Source organism: Myodes glareolus, chromosome 11 (assembly GCF_982192425.1).
Source record: "Myodes glareolus chromosome 11, mMyoGla1.1, whole genome shotgun sequence".
NCBI lineage: Eukaryota > Metazoa > Chordata > Mammalia > Rodentia > Cricetidae > Myodes > Myodes glareolus.
The window spans coordinates 14,040,178-14,054,085 of record NC_142036.1 but is presented as its reverse complement, the minus strand read 5'-3'; the positions used below and the strand labels follow the sequence as shown (position 1 = coordinate 14,054,085).

The following is a 13,908-nucleotide window of genomic DNA, read 5'->3' as shown; positions in this document are numbered from 1 at the left end:
GGAGACCTCATGGCTCAGCCTAGGACAGACACATGAGAAGTTATGGCCGGGCATTTTTCTCCCAGGTGGCCCTGGAGTCTGAGCATGTTGGGTGAATTCTAGTGCATGAGTCCTCTACTGCATAGTGATTCACCCCATCCAGCAGCTTACCCCTTTCCCAGGGGTTCTAATTAGAAGCAGTTCTAATTCATAACGATGTCTGCCCTAAATGTCTTTCTGCTATGGGATCAGGAAGAAATCCAAGGCAATCTCCTGATTCCACTCCACCATTCCCCTTATCTTCAGGGGATGGGATGCCTGGAGTATGTACACTGTTCTGTTGCCTTCTGGTCCAGTGCCACACTCCACACCTGTGGGCAGGGCAGCATTGCAGTTCCTTCCCTCTGTTGACCCATGACTCCTAGAAAATGACTGGAAGGCACACACAGGTGCACATGCATACATACACACATGTGCATGCACAGCCTTCCCTGTTCTTAAGGCTTAGTTTGCTTCCTGCCCCCCTACTTGTACCTTTGAGGCTTGCCTCTTACCCCCAGGGACCTTGTTGTGCACTTGTGTCATCAGATAACTGGAGACATCCCCCACCGTGTCCTCTAGAGGTGTCTTATATCCAGTAGGTGTTGAGTCTGTCTTAGGTAAGGATTCTGCCTCATTGGCGGTGTTCCCATATGGCACCGCATTGGTAGTTACAGTGAGGAACAATGCATTATAGTCAACTGAGAGGGCTGGTGAGGCCCTGTGGGAACTGTCATTGTGGATTGCCCTGCCTCTATTAGTGCCAGCCAACTGTGGAGGGATTGATAAAACAGCCTGGGACACACCTGGGATAGAACGCTTTGGGTTCTCCTTAGAAAGCTGATCATTTGAATTAGTCAGAACTTGAGAGCAGCAGTTTAAGGGACGAGGGGTTTATTTTACTCACAGTTTCAGAGGTTCCAATCCAGCTTAGAGCACAGCTGTTTACCTCAGCAGGAAACAAAGAGCATGCCTTGCCTTGGGTACAGGCTATCTCCTTTTCCTTCTTTATTCCACCTGCTTCCCGCTGTGTATGGTGCCCCCCCACTCTGGGTGTGTCTTTCTGCTCTCAACAACACCCTCATATTCTAGACGGATACTAGTCTTTTAGGTGTTTTTCAAAGTCAGTCAAGTTGATAATGGAGATTACCTGTCACAAGGTTGAAGGCACAGGAAAAGTGAATCCATCGTCACCTACTCAGGGTATATCCCATTCTTTTTGTTTGATTTTGAGACAGGCTGTCACTTTGTTCAGTCTGGCTTGAAACTGAATATGTAGTGGAGCTTGGCCTTGAACTCCTAATAGTTCTAAGTACCGGGACCTGGCTTCACCCTCTGTTCTGTGAACTACTGCGTGAGGGGCAGGGGCGGGAGGTAAAAGGTGTTGGCATTTAAGTCTAGAGGCCTAGATGTTCCCAGGGCTGGTGGCTCCCAGACTCTCACTTTCTTAGTTGAAGTTGAGCACAGGTGGCTTTGCCTGTATGTTAACTCTGCCACCGTGGCAGATATTTGACAGAAACATTTTTTCCTTGGTTTTTCAAGACAGGGTTTCTCTATGTAGCTCTGGATTACCTGGAACTTGCTCTGTAGATCAGGCTGGACTTGAACTCACAAAGATCCTCTTGTCTCTGCCTCCTGAGTGCTGGGATTAAAGGTGTGTGCCACATTGCCCGACCAACAGAAATATTTTTAAGGAGGAAACTTGTTTTCAAGTTTCAGATGGTTCAGTTCATGGTTGCTGACTTTTAAGCCTGTGGGGAAGCAGAACATAAAGGCAGAAAAGCATGGTAGAAGAAAATTACTCACCTCATGGTAAACAAGAAAGGTCCAGAATCAAGATAGGCTCTCCAGGATTAGGGTTATGACTGCTTTCTGTCAGTGGTTCATTGATTAGGTCGGTGAGCTCATGCTTTAGTTTTCCCTGGAAATGCCGTCACAGACACACCAGAACTCTGCTCTAATGGTTTCCTAGGCATCTCAGTCCAGTCAGGTTAGCAGTTCAGATCAGCTGTCACACCCTGACAGCTGCATACACGTGTATGACACAGGAGACAGGAGTAGAGTAGAGAGGGACTCCCCTTCTCTCATCTGTCGGGTGCATAGCACACATGTATACCTGGGACTCCTGGGCTATAATGGGAGAATGGGGGGGGGGTGTTCCTTTGGGGCCTTTAGGTCATAGGGCTGGAAGATCAGGCCATGTAGATCTGAGGATAGACTCTTTCCATGGCAGGTTCCGGAATAGGTGATGCCAATGGCTCCTGGGTGGAATGATGGAGCACATGGTGAGTGCAGCCCCAGTTAAGTTCTGTGTGTGTTCCTGGACTCTCTCACAGAGCCCCTTTGGAGGATTCCCTGCACTCTCAGCAGACAGTACACAAATTGATAGGGGAGTTCAGCCAATCTCATTCTGTTTTTGGGGTGTGCCGCCCTTAGGCTAAAGCTTGCCTATAAACCTAGCAAGCACTCCCGCTAGCTCTCTTTCGCCTGGCTCCTGCGTCTGGACGGATCGTTTGGATTCTGGTGTAAGCGGTGTAAGTCTTCTGTTTATTAAAGCTGTATATTTTGTATTAAGATAGTCTGGGGACTTTTCATTACCAATCGCTCTGCAGCTTCACACAAATGGTTCCTCTCTGTTGGCTGTGCTGTCTTCTTTTCCCTGGTCCCAGGACTGAGTGGCCTCCCTCTCTACTGCCCTTTTTGATGGGGATGGGAAGGTGGAGATACTGTAGAGGTCCAGTGGTTGAAGGGTATCTGGCCTAGTCCCAGTCCATTGACCCTTGCCTTCTATAGTAGCTGTCCTAGCCCTGAGTGCTGGCCAGTGGGGACATTGAGAAGGCAACCCAGGACTCCTCTCCTCATTACCCAGGAGCACCCATGTCCAGATAAGGGCTAGGCACTGGAGAAAACTGAGCTCAGCCAGTGAGGACTGGCAGCTGCTCTTGGCCACACAGGTACATTTCTGGTTCAAAGAGGTTAGCAGATACTCAGGGTGCAGTGAATGAGCCTGGAGCCTCTCGTAGACCCTGCTCCTCCAAGACTGTGCACAGTATGCCTTTCAACAAGTCTCTCCCCAGATGCTCACTGCCGTGAGAACTGGCAGAATTGCATATGCAGCCTTGACACTTGGACCTGAGCAGGAGTAGGCAACACCCTGCCTGGCCTCCAGGGTTCTGGCATGTGCTATTTTTCTGCCTGCAGGGCATGAGAGACAAATGCCCAGCCATCACCACTGGCTCAGCTCCCACGTGGACAGGCATGTGAGAGGGGGCTGCGCCTGGAACAAAAGGTCCTTCAATTTTTCCTCCAACAAACATATGGTCAGCAGGTTTGGGGCCCCCAGATTTAGTCCTTTGTGAGGCAGAGGTCGTAACCTTTTGTGTGCCATCACATGCCTGAAGGAAAAAGGTGGAAATCAGTGTTTTTAGAAGTCCAGCCAAGGTGCTAGTGTGGTTTCAGAAGTCCATAAAGTATATTTATGCCTTTAGTTTCCATAGTGCTATTAGGGTGGTGCAAAGTGGCCAGTTGTCACCTGCTCTGGGCCAGGACATTCTCTGACTTTGCCTGAGTATACTTCGATGGAGGAGATCTTGGTCTGTATATTCTGTAAAGTACTCATTGGTGAGAGTTCAGGCTGTAGGGAATGAGGGCTAAGGAAGACTGGCCAGTCAGAGGACACAGAAGGAGGGTGACAGAGGGGCTGCTGAATGGTAGTATGCAGGTTCTGAGTCACTGCAGTGGTGGCAGGGATGTGGAGAGCCTCTTTTGCATGGTGCCTTGTCTAGAGCTATCCTGCTGCCTGACGTCCTCTTCCCAGCCAGTGGATATGCGTGTGCTTTGTGTTCACATACCTGAGCTGCTCATCTCAGGAGCTGCTGCTGTGGGCAGAACGTTTAGAGTCACAGCAACAGGTGTGACACCTACACACCGCCTTCACTACCCAGCTCCTGAGGTGATGGCCCTACTTGCCTTGCCCTTCATTTCTCTACTTGGTTTGTTCTTTTTCTACAGGTCTTCCCTTTCCATGCTGACCTTTCAACTGTCACTTAAAGCAGTGTTCCCTTACTTAACCTGGGGTGACCACATATCTGAAAGACTTGGTATTTTACTACTAGGGAACTATTGTATGAGGATCAGCCCAGGTGTTTGCTCCCTGAGCCATGTAGACTGTGAGCATCTCTGGAGCCTGCCCATGCCATTCTGCCACACTGCTTGCCTCATTTTCAAGGGTCATGGGCCAGGCCTTCACTTATTCTGTATTCAGCCCTCACAGATGATTGAGAAATGAAGTTCTGGTCATCGGGCTTCATTTGCTTTGATACTGGGCTCTCAATAGCCCTGTGGATGAGCCTTCTATACCTACTCACCCCTTCTGACATTCTTGGGAATGTCTCTGACAGATACCAGGTCTCTCCCCAAGGCCTCTGTCCATTGTCTTCTGTTACTGATACTGGACAGTAGAGCCCCAGGTAGAGCATGGAGTCTGACTGCAGTGATGTGGAGCCCCAGGTCAGAGCCCCCTGTGGTACAGACTGGGCAGAGGGCAGGGGTGGGCATCTAAAAGATGTAGAGGCAAAGGCATCAAGGACCTGGGGTGGTCCCTGGTGGTCAGGACACTGTTCAGGCCTGTGGAACCTTTTGTTTTAGAGTGGCCAATGAGGTGTGCATGTGCATGCATGTGTATGTCCTCTGCTCCCTTTCTGCCCCAAGTCACCTCATGAATGGTAGTGTGGTGGGTGAGTGGAGGCTGTGTCCTTACACTGCAGGTAGGTGAAAGTGTGCTGTTGGATAAGAGCCTCACTATCTCTGTGGCTGTAGTGCCCTGTGTATGGAAGACAGCTATAGGCCAATCCTCTTCACAAGAGGCTTTCTTTTTTTTTTAAAAAAAAATTAGTTTTTACTTTCATTTATATGCATTTGTGTACATCTGTGTAAGCGTATGCCATGTGTGCACACAGGCGCTCATGGAGGCTAGAAGAGAGCATCAGATCTCTGGAGCAGGCGTTCCAGGCAGGTGTGAACATCTTGGTATGGGCACTTGAAGTGGTAACCAAAATCAGGCAGGGTAGAAGAACAGCTCATGCCCCCCTCCTTTCTATTCTATTTTTCTATTTTTGGGGGAACAGAGTTTCTCTGTGTAATAGCCCTGGTTGTAGTGGAACTTGCTTTGTAGACCAGGCTAGCATTGAACTCACAGAGATCTGCCTGCTTCTGCCTCCCTAGTGCTGGGATTAAAGGTGTGCACCACTACCCTGCACAGCTCATGTTCTTAACCACTGAGCTGTTTTTCCAGCCCCACAGAGATATTCATTGATGTTACATTCAAGCCCTTGTGTACGTACTGTTGGTGGGATTGTAAACAAGCAGGGCAGCTACTGTAGAAGATAGTATGCACATGGCTCAGAATTAAGCCTATAATTACTCTGTAATCTAGCAGTTCCATTGCTTAAAAAAAAATTAAAGCATAACCATGACATTCACAGCAGCTAAGAGTCTCACATGCCACAGACAGATGACAGATAAACAAATATGATCTGTCTACACTTTTCATAGAGCATTCTGACACATAGTTGGATGAACCTGAGGACAATCTACCCAATTGATGAGCTCCCGATGCAGTGACTCAAAATAAAAGGTGACGGGGACTGGAGAGATGGCTCAGTAGTTAAGAATATTGACTGCCCTTCCAGAGTTCAATTCCCAGCAACCACATAGTGACTCACAATCATCTGTAATGAGGTCTGATGCCCTCTTCTGGCCTGCAGGCATACGTGCAGGCGGAACACTGTATACATAATAAATAAATAAAACCCTTTAAAAAAAATGAAGCGGAAGACAATCAAAGATAGCTGGTATTGATCTATGGCCTCCCTATGTATGTGTGCACACTCAAACATGTATACACATACATTATACACAATAAACAAGAACAACAGTACTAGCTGAATATAGTGTCGCATACCTTTAATTCCAACACTCGGGAGATGGAAGCAAGTCTACAGAGAGAGTTCCAGGCCAGCCAGGTGGCATGATTAGACCCTGACTAAAAGCAAAAACCAAATTATCAAGCATAGCATTGTCAGTAAGTATAAAAATTTGATAATTTTTCAGAAAAAAGTGAATTATCAGTTGAAAAATATATAATCCAAAGTCCAAAATATTCCAGAGTCCAAAGTTTTTTGAGCATCCTGATGCCTCGGGTGGAAAATTCCACTCTTGACCTCATGTGGTAGGTCTCAGTAAAAATGCAAAATGCAGTACACCTTATCTTAAGTGTATATGTTGTAAGATCCTGAGTGTCATCCTCAAGATGCGTGTGTGTGTGTGTGTGTGTGTGTGTGTGTGTGTGTGTGTGTGTATGTGTGTGTGTAATAGTCTGGAACACTGGCCATAGGTGATTCAGGCAAGGGAAACTCGAACTGTTTCAGAAATTGACCCCTAAAGTAGAAACCTGAAGGAAGGAAGCTGAGGTTTGAGAAGGTAGAAGGAGGTCAAACTGTGCATTTCCTAAGCGGTGGTGTCAGGGGATGTCACCAACTCGCATTGTGAGAACCTGCGAGGCTCAGCACAGTCCAGATGGTATAAAGGGAAGGTCTGGTTGACTACATACACATGTGAATGACTTTGCACACTAGGTTGTCTGTTGGTGTGCATGTTCATGGGGAAGAGGGACTGTAGGGTGAGGAAAAGCATCTGCTGAGCTTTGAATGTGTCTTTAAGACCAAAGAAATAGGGCCAATGAGATGGCTAAGTGGGCATAGGGACCTACTACCAAGCGTGCTGACCTGAGCTTAATCCCTGGGACTTGTGATGGAAAGACAACTAACTGACTCCTGGAAGTTTCCTTTGACCCATCCACATGTACTTTGTGGCATATGTATGTTTTGCCCCATATATAAATAAAAATTTTAAATTTGGTTTTAAATTATGTGTATTTATCTTATTTTTTGTATGGGTTTGTGCATGTGAGCACATAAAAGCCAGAAGTTATTATCAGGTTTTATGGAGCTCAAATTATAAGCAGTTGTAAATCCCACTGTGTGGGCTGTGTGGGTGCTGGGAACCAAATTTGGGTTCTCTACAAAAGCAGTATGTGCTCTTAAAGACTGAAACATCTCCCCAGCTCTTGGTGTATGTGTGTGTATCTGTGTGCATGTCTGTATGTGTGTGTCTGTGTGCATATGTGTCTGTCTGTGTAGAAACTTACATAATTTGTTTTCCAATTCCTAACAAAGTTTGTAATCCCCCCTGCAGACAATTCCAGGCACTGTTGCATCAGCACACAGTTCTCAATGCAGGCATCAAACTTTGTAGTTCGAAGCCGGAAGAGAGAGAGCTATTTCATCCGTCCTTCTTTCCTTCTTTCCTTCCTTCCTTCCTTCCTCCCTCCCTCCCTCCCTCCCTCCCTCCCTCCCTCCTTCCCTCCCTTATTTTCTTCCTCCCTCCCTTCCTTCATGTGTGTCTCAGTGTATGCACACGTTTGTGTGGGTGCACATGCCTTTGCATTGTGGAGGCCTGAAGAAAGTATCAGCTTTTTGAGGCTAGGGTTATAGGCTTGTTTATACACATGCTGTTTATACATATGTCTATAACATGTTTATACACATCCTGCTGACAGCAAAGCAGGATGAAGCATGTCTCTGAACCCAGGTACTCAGGAGGCTGAAGCAGGAGGGTTGAAAGTTCAAAGCCTGCCCAGGCAACTTAATGAGGTTTTGCCTTACTATAAAATAAAAAGGGCTGAGGGCAGAGTTCAGTGGTGGACCTGTTTACCGAGCATGCCTCGGTTGGAATGCACACAGAAGAAAAAAGACTTAGGGGAGACATCTGAGGCCTGAAGCAGAGAAGCAAAGACTCAGGGTCAATAAGTGTCACTTGTCCCTACATGAAATTTGTTCTCATAAAATTATTCACATTTCTTTTAAGTTCTGGCAAGCTAGTTCTAGAATGTATATGAAATAAATATGCCGCTTTGAAGACAAGTTGTTCTGTGTCAGCTGAGGGACTGTCAGTGTTTTTAATGTTAGGTGATCGCTGTAGGTGGAGGCTTAGAACCAGTCCTCACCCTCCTCAACTTACATATCCAAGATCGGGGCTTTGGCAAATTCAGTGTCTGTTGGGGTCACTTCCTGGATCCTTAGCCATCTTTTTGTATCTTCACCTGGCAGAAAGAATGGTGCTGCAGTCAGGTTCCTGACGAGCCCCCCTCACAGGACTCCACCTCCTTGACTCCTAGGTCTTTCACCTTGGAAGTGAGAGGAGACAGCAAACATCCCTTACTTAACTACTCCACAGCCTTCTTAGCCAGCATTGCCTTCATGAGATGGTCAGATTAGATCAAGGTCCAGCCCAACCAACAGTGGACTGTGTCTCATGCTGTAGGTAGCATGCCTACCCAGGCCAACGTTGGTGGTAACTGGAAGTCAAAAATGAAGTGCTGAGTTAGCTGTGCTTCCTTCTGTGATATGTGGTGTGGCAGGTGTCTCTGTTGCAGGGATGGCCATGTGGTACTTCATTCTTGGTGCTGGCTTCCACTTCTAGGTTCAAGTTGGCTGCCTGGGTTCTGTCCTTGGGTAGGGAGGAAGTAAACAAGGGCCTGCCACCAAAAAAGACACAGGTCATCCATGCTTAGGTTTCCTCAGAACTCACCTGTTCATACCTTTAACTAGCTTCCCACAAGAGGGAAGCCATCATCTAGCTAGCATGGGAGGCAACCCTCAGAGTAAGAGGAGAGCAGATTTTTGGCACATGTACCCCCTCCTCAGGACAGCAGGAAAAGCTGTAATGAGCACAGGGCTAGTGTGAGCTTAGTCTCTGAGTAAACCCCCTACTCTTTTGCAGAGAATACCTGCTAGCTCATGTTTTTTTTTAAAATATTTATTTATTTGTTTATTATGTATACAGTATTCTGTCTGCAGGCCAGAAGAGGGCACCAGACCTCTTTACAGATGGTTGTGAGCCACCATGTGGTTGCTGGGAATTGAACTCAGGACCTTTGGAAGAGCAGGCAATGCTCTTAACCACTGAGCCATCTCTCCAGCCCCTAGATCATGTTTTTTTGCAGGCTGCTCTGACTCCTGCTACCTCACTCTATTCCTGAAACCAAAGAAAGCTCTGTAGGATTGGGCACCATGCCGATTCTTTTTGTTTTGGTTTAGTTCTTTTAGACGGGATTTCACATTGTGGTCCAGTCTGACCTTGAACTCTGTTCTGGCTACTGCTACTGCACCCACCCTGCTACCTCTGCCATATTCCTCTCACATGTGGCTTTGCATGTATGTTTGTGCAAATGCATGTGAAGCCAGAGGTTATGTTGGTGTCCCCATGATCACTCTTCATCTTACATATTCAGGCAGAGTGTCTCATTTGAACCCAGAACTCACCACTTTGACTACTGTAGCTATCCCATTTGTTCCAGGATCTTTTGTCTCTGCCTCCAGGACACTGGGTGCCTGTCACTCTCACTGGCATTGCGTGGGTTCTGGGGTTCCCTGAACCCTCTCCAGCATCTCTCCAGCCCCTGAGCTGCTTCTTTCACACACTTTGAATGGATGCAGTAAAAGAGGAGATGGTAACACTCGATACTTGGCAGGTCACTTTCAGATGTGAACGTGTGCCACCTGTCAGGGGAACTGCATTGCCTTTAAATGCACATGTCCTCACTGACATGTCTTCTCTCAGGATTGTCTTTATTCCTAAGTGCCATGTGTCAGCAGCTTGTTCCCCTGTCTAGTTGAATCCTGATGCCTTTTTGGAATGGACCAGAGGCCCACCTATGCCACCAGTCTCTATCTTTTCAGTTGTGTACTTTCCAGAATGGATGGATGCAGTGCTACCTTCCTGACACTGGGCTCTGTTGTCTGTCATGATGACCCAGAGGTACCCTGCCCCTAGAGTTAAACATAATTGACTTTGCAATTTCTTCTTTAAAACATATATATTATTTTTTGTTTGTTTTTTGAGACAAGGCTTCTCTGTGTAGCCTTGACTGTCATGGAACTCACTTTGTATTCACAGAGATCCTCCTCCCTCTGCTTCCTGAGTGCTGGAATTAAAGGCATGTGTCACCACTGCCCAGCTTAAAACATACCTTAAAGTTGTTTTTGTTTTCATTTTATGTTATGGTGTTTTGTTTGCATGTATGCTTGGCTCCCAGAGAGGCCAGAGAGGGGCATCAGTTGGAAACGGAACTAGCTTCTCTAACACCGTCTGGAGTGAAGTTACAGATGATTTTAAGCCACTTTGTAGATGCTGAGAATTAAGTCTGGGTCCTTTGGAAAGCAACAAATGCCCTTAACTGTTGACCTTTGACTGTGGTTTCTGAATATTTGTAGGAAGGACATCCGGGTTGCTGAACAGAGCCATTGTGGTGTTCATGTGTAGATCTTGGTGTGAACAGACTCATTTTCCCTGGCTAAATTCCAAGGGCTGTGTGCTGTGCTGAGAGCTGTGTGTGGCTTCATGGAAACTTACAGACTGATTTCCAGAGTTCCAGTTGCTCTTCCTTCTGGCCGGTGCTGATGCTGGTGTTTGTTCTCTTTGTGAGCAGCTCTGCTGTAGTCTCACCAGTGCCTAGTGATGTTGGGCGTCTTCCTGAGCTGCATCCCAGCAGAAGGTCCTGCTCAAACACTTTGCTCACTTCTTTATTTTTTGTTTATGTTTTATTTTATTTGTTATGGAGGTTTTGCCTATATGTGTGTCTGTACCGTATGTGTGCCTTGTGCCCACAGATGCCCAAAAAGGGTATCAGAGAAGCTAGTGAAGCTATCACTGAGCCATCTCCCCAGTCTCTCTCTATCTATCTAAATATATACATACGTACATATGCACATACATACATACATACATACATACGTGTGTGTGTGTGTGTGTGTGTGTGATTAATTTCTCACTGATCCTAGAGTATACCAGTTGTTCTGGACTGCCTGTCTACAGAACCCCTGAAATTCTTCCATGCCTCTACAGTGCTGAGTTTACAGGCATTACATTTTAATGTAGGAGTTTGAGGATGGAACTCAGATGCCCATGTTTGCATGACAAGCACTTTGCCAGCTGAGCTCTCCATTTCCAAAGTCTGTCTGTAACAGTGAATTTTGCAGAAGAAAGTCTTTTTTGTTTCAGACAGGTTCTCACTATGTAGCTTTAGCTAGCCTGAAATTCAATATGTGGACCAGGCTGGACTCAGATTCGTAGAGAGATGCTTGCCTTTGTCTCCAAAGTGCTGGGATTAAAAATGTGGGCCACCATTTCAGCCAAAGTCCTAAATTTTGGTGGATTCCAATTCATAATTCTTTCTCTGACCACTCACCTCTGCTTCCCCTTCTTTGGGCATCACATTGTATGCAGGTTTGATTTTAGGGCAGGAAAACTAGACTCTATTTCCCTTTCTTCAGAGGTGTTCTAGACGTACTAGCTCCTTCACATGTGAGAATTAAAATTAGCCTGTTGATCTTGACAAAAGCCGCACAACCCTTCTTGTGGTTTCACTGGAATAGTACTAAATTGATAGACTAGTTTGGGGAAGACTGACATATAGCTCGTAGCCTGGCTCTCAATTTCCTAATATTGTTGATCTCTTTTCATCAGCATTCAAAGCTTCCTTTAAATTTTTATTTATTATTATTAATGTGTTTATGTAAATAACTGGGTCAGATGCATGCATTGAGGTCAGAGGACAATTTTGTGAAGTCAGTTCTTTCCTGCTGCTTTTATGTGGGTTCCAGAGATCATACTCAGTTGCCAGATTTGTGCAACTTTACCCATTGAGACATCTTGTCAGCCCAGCATTTGGAGTTTCTAGCATACAGGCCTGCATTTACTTTAGATTTAAATATTTTCTTTATTTGGAAGTAGTGTAAATGAATGTTTTTGAATACTGACTTCCAGTTGTCTACTGGGAGCAAGATATGGCTCATGGGTGCTTTTTGTAGTCACCCTGGTCACCTGTGCCCTAGGAGCTTGTCCTCACTCTTCCTACATTCCTTAGATTTCTCCATTTACAGTCCTGCTGTCTGCAGACAGTGGTGGTTTTGTTTTTAACTTTTTTGACCCTGTGTCTTCGGTCACCTTGCCTTGTATGTTGACCTGGGCAGGAGCCAGCTTCGTGAAACACGGGTGAGAGCCGTCAGGCCAGCTCCATCCTCTTTTAAGGGGAACAGGCTCTGCTTCTGCTGTGACAGTGCAGACCAAGGGGATCCTTCTCTTCCTGGCTTGCTGGGTGAATGTCAGAATTGCCAGTGAGCTGGAAATTTTCCAGCCTTCTGTAACTACCACGTTCCTCCTTCACAGCCCAAGGGACTCCCCACATCCTCAGTTGTTGCCACAGCAACCTCACTTGGTGCCAGCTTTCTGTGTCAGTTGACTCCTGGCATGATAGCAAACATCCAAGGAACCAACTTAGAGGGCTCCAAGTTACAGAGATTGCTTTTAGTCTGTGGTGAAGTGCACGTCATGATGGCGGCACAGGTGTAGTGAAAGCTACTCACATGATAGCCAGCAACAAAATCAAAACAAGCCCAGGGTCTGGGTCCCACGGTCCCTTTTAAGGGTGTGTCTTCCTTCACTGAGTCCTTCTCTTTAAATGTTCTACCACCCAATAGTGGCACAAGCACCAAGCCTTCAATGCGTGACTCCAGAAGGAAACTCAGCCAAACCACAGTATTTTGATTGAGAGTACATGTGAGTTTTTTGTTTTATTGTTTTTTCCCCTTATTTAGCTTGCTGAAATAGTCAATTAAAATTGTTTTCAAATGCTGAATTGGCATTTTATTCCTAGAACAAATCTCCACTTGGGCGTGTATAATAATGAATATCTTTATGTCTTGCTAGATTTAGCTTGCAAATAACCTGCAGAAGAACTTTCCATTTATGTTCATGACAAGACTGTAGTATTCTTTCCCTAGTCCCTTCCTCTCTTCTTTCCCTAGTCCCTTCCTCTCTCCTTACCCTGGATCTTCTTTCAACAAGGTCTGACTGTGTAGCCCAGATCGCCTTATCTCTCAGCCTCCTGAGTGCTGGGACTGTGGGTGAGTGCCAGCGACCAAACCCAACTTTTGTAAATTTATTTTTGGGCTGTTTTTGTCTGCTGTTGATAGAAAGGCAATGATCTCCAGAGTTGAAGCATTCCTTTCTCGTGTGTTTTCTAGAGATGGTATGTAGATTTGTTTGTTTCCCCCTGTCTTCCGCTTGCATTTCCTGTGTTCTGGATGGAATCCCAGGCCTCACGCATGCTCGGCAAGCGCTGCTCCACATCTCTGAATTTGCCAGTATTTTCTTGTTCAGAACATTTGTGCTTCATTGGCTTTACTAACGCTACCAGTTTCAGCTTGATAAGCTTGGAGGGTGGCGGCAGTAAGGGTTGTTTCATTTTGTCTGCTGTGGAGTGAGTATCTGAGATCACTAGTGCACTTTTATTCCCGATAAAGAGAATTTTCTGTCTTCTTTTTATCTTTGTTTGACTGGAGGTCTTATGAATTTTTTCAGTCTTCACAAAGGACTAGCATCTGGTTTTTATTTTCTCTATTTTCAAGTTGTTTCTGATTTTATCTTTATTGTTTCCTTCCTAATGCTTTCTCTGTATTCAGTTTGCTCTCTCTCTCTCTCTCTCTCTCTCTCTCTCTTCTGGTTCTTAGTTTTTTTGTGCAGCTTAGTGTACTCATTGGAAATTTTTCTTACAACAGAAGCATTGGTGCTCATACAAATTGTGACATGTTGTCTTCATTTTTATTCCATTCCTGACACTTCCTAGTTTCCTTTGAGAGACTGTCTCCTCAGAGCCATTTCCCAGATAACTGTGCTTTCCAGTGCCTTGCTATCACAGTTGAAAGATACTCAGTGGTGCGACCCTGGCGGGTGGGGAAGACATACACCATGTGGAGAGAGCTTGGGTAT

At 45.9% G+C, this 13,908-nt stretch overlaps 1 protein-coding gene across 5 annotated transcripts in view; it reads left to right on the top strand.

Annotated features, from left to right (window-relative positions):
- Pacs2 (phosphofurin acidic cluster sorting protein 2) overlaps window positions 1-13,908 on the top strand; it is a 62,636-nt gene that overhangs the window by 14,413 nt on the left and 34,315 nt on the right. Inside the window, exon 1 of one of the 5 annotated variants that reach the window (XM_048431453.3) lies at window positions 12,679-12,696. The exons of the other annotated variants lie outside the window; for them this stretch is intronic. Within the exon in view, the coding sequence (XP_048287410.2) occupies window positions 12,695-12,696 (2 nt within the window). The 5' untranslated portion in view covers window positions 12,679-12,694. Of the gene's footprint in view, window positions 1-12,678; window positions 12,697-13,908 lie in introns of those variants that run through there. 5 annotated transcript variants of the gene reach the window in all.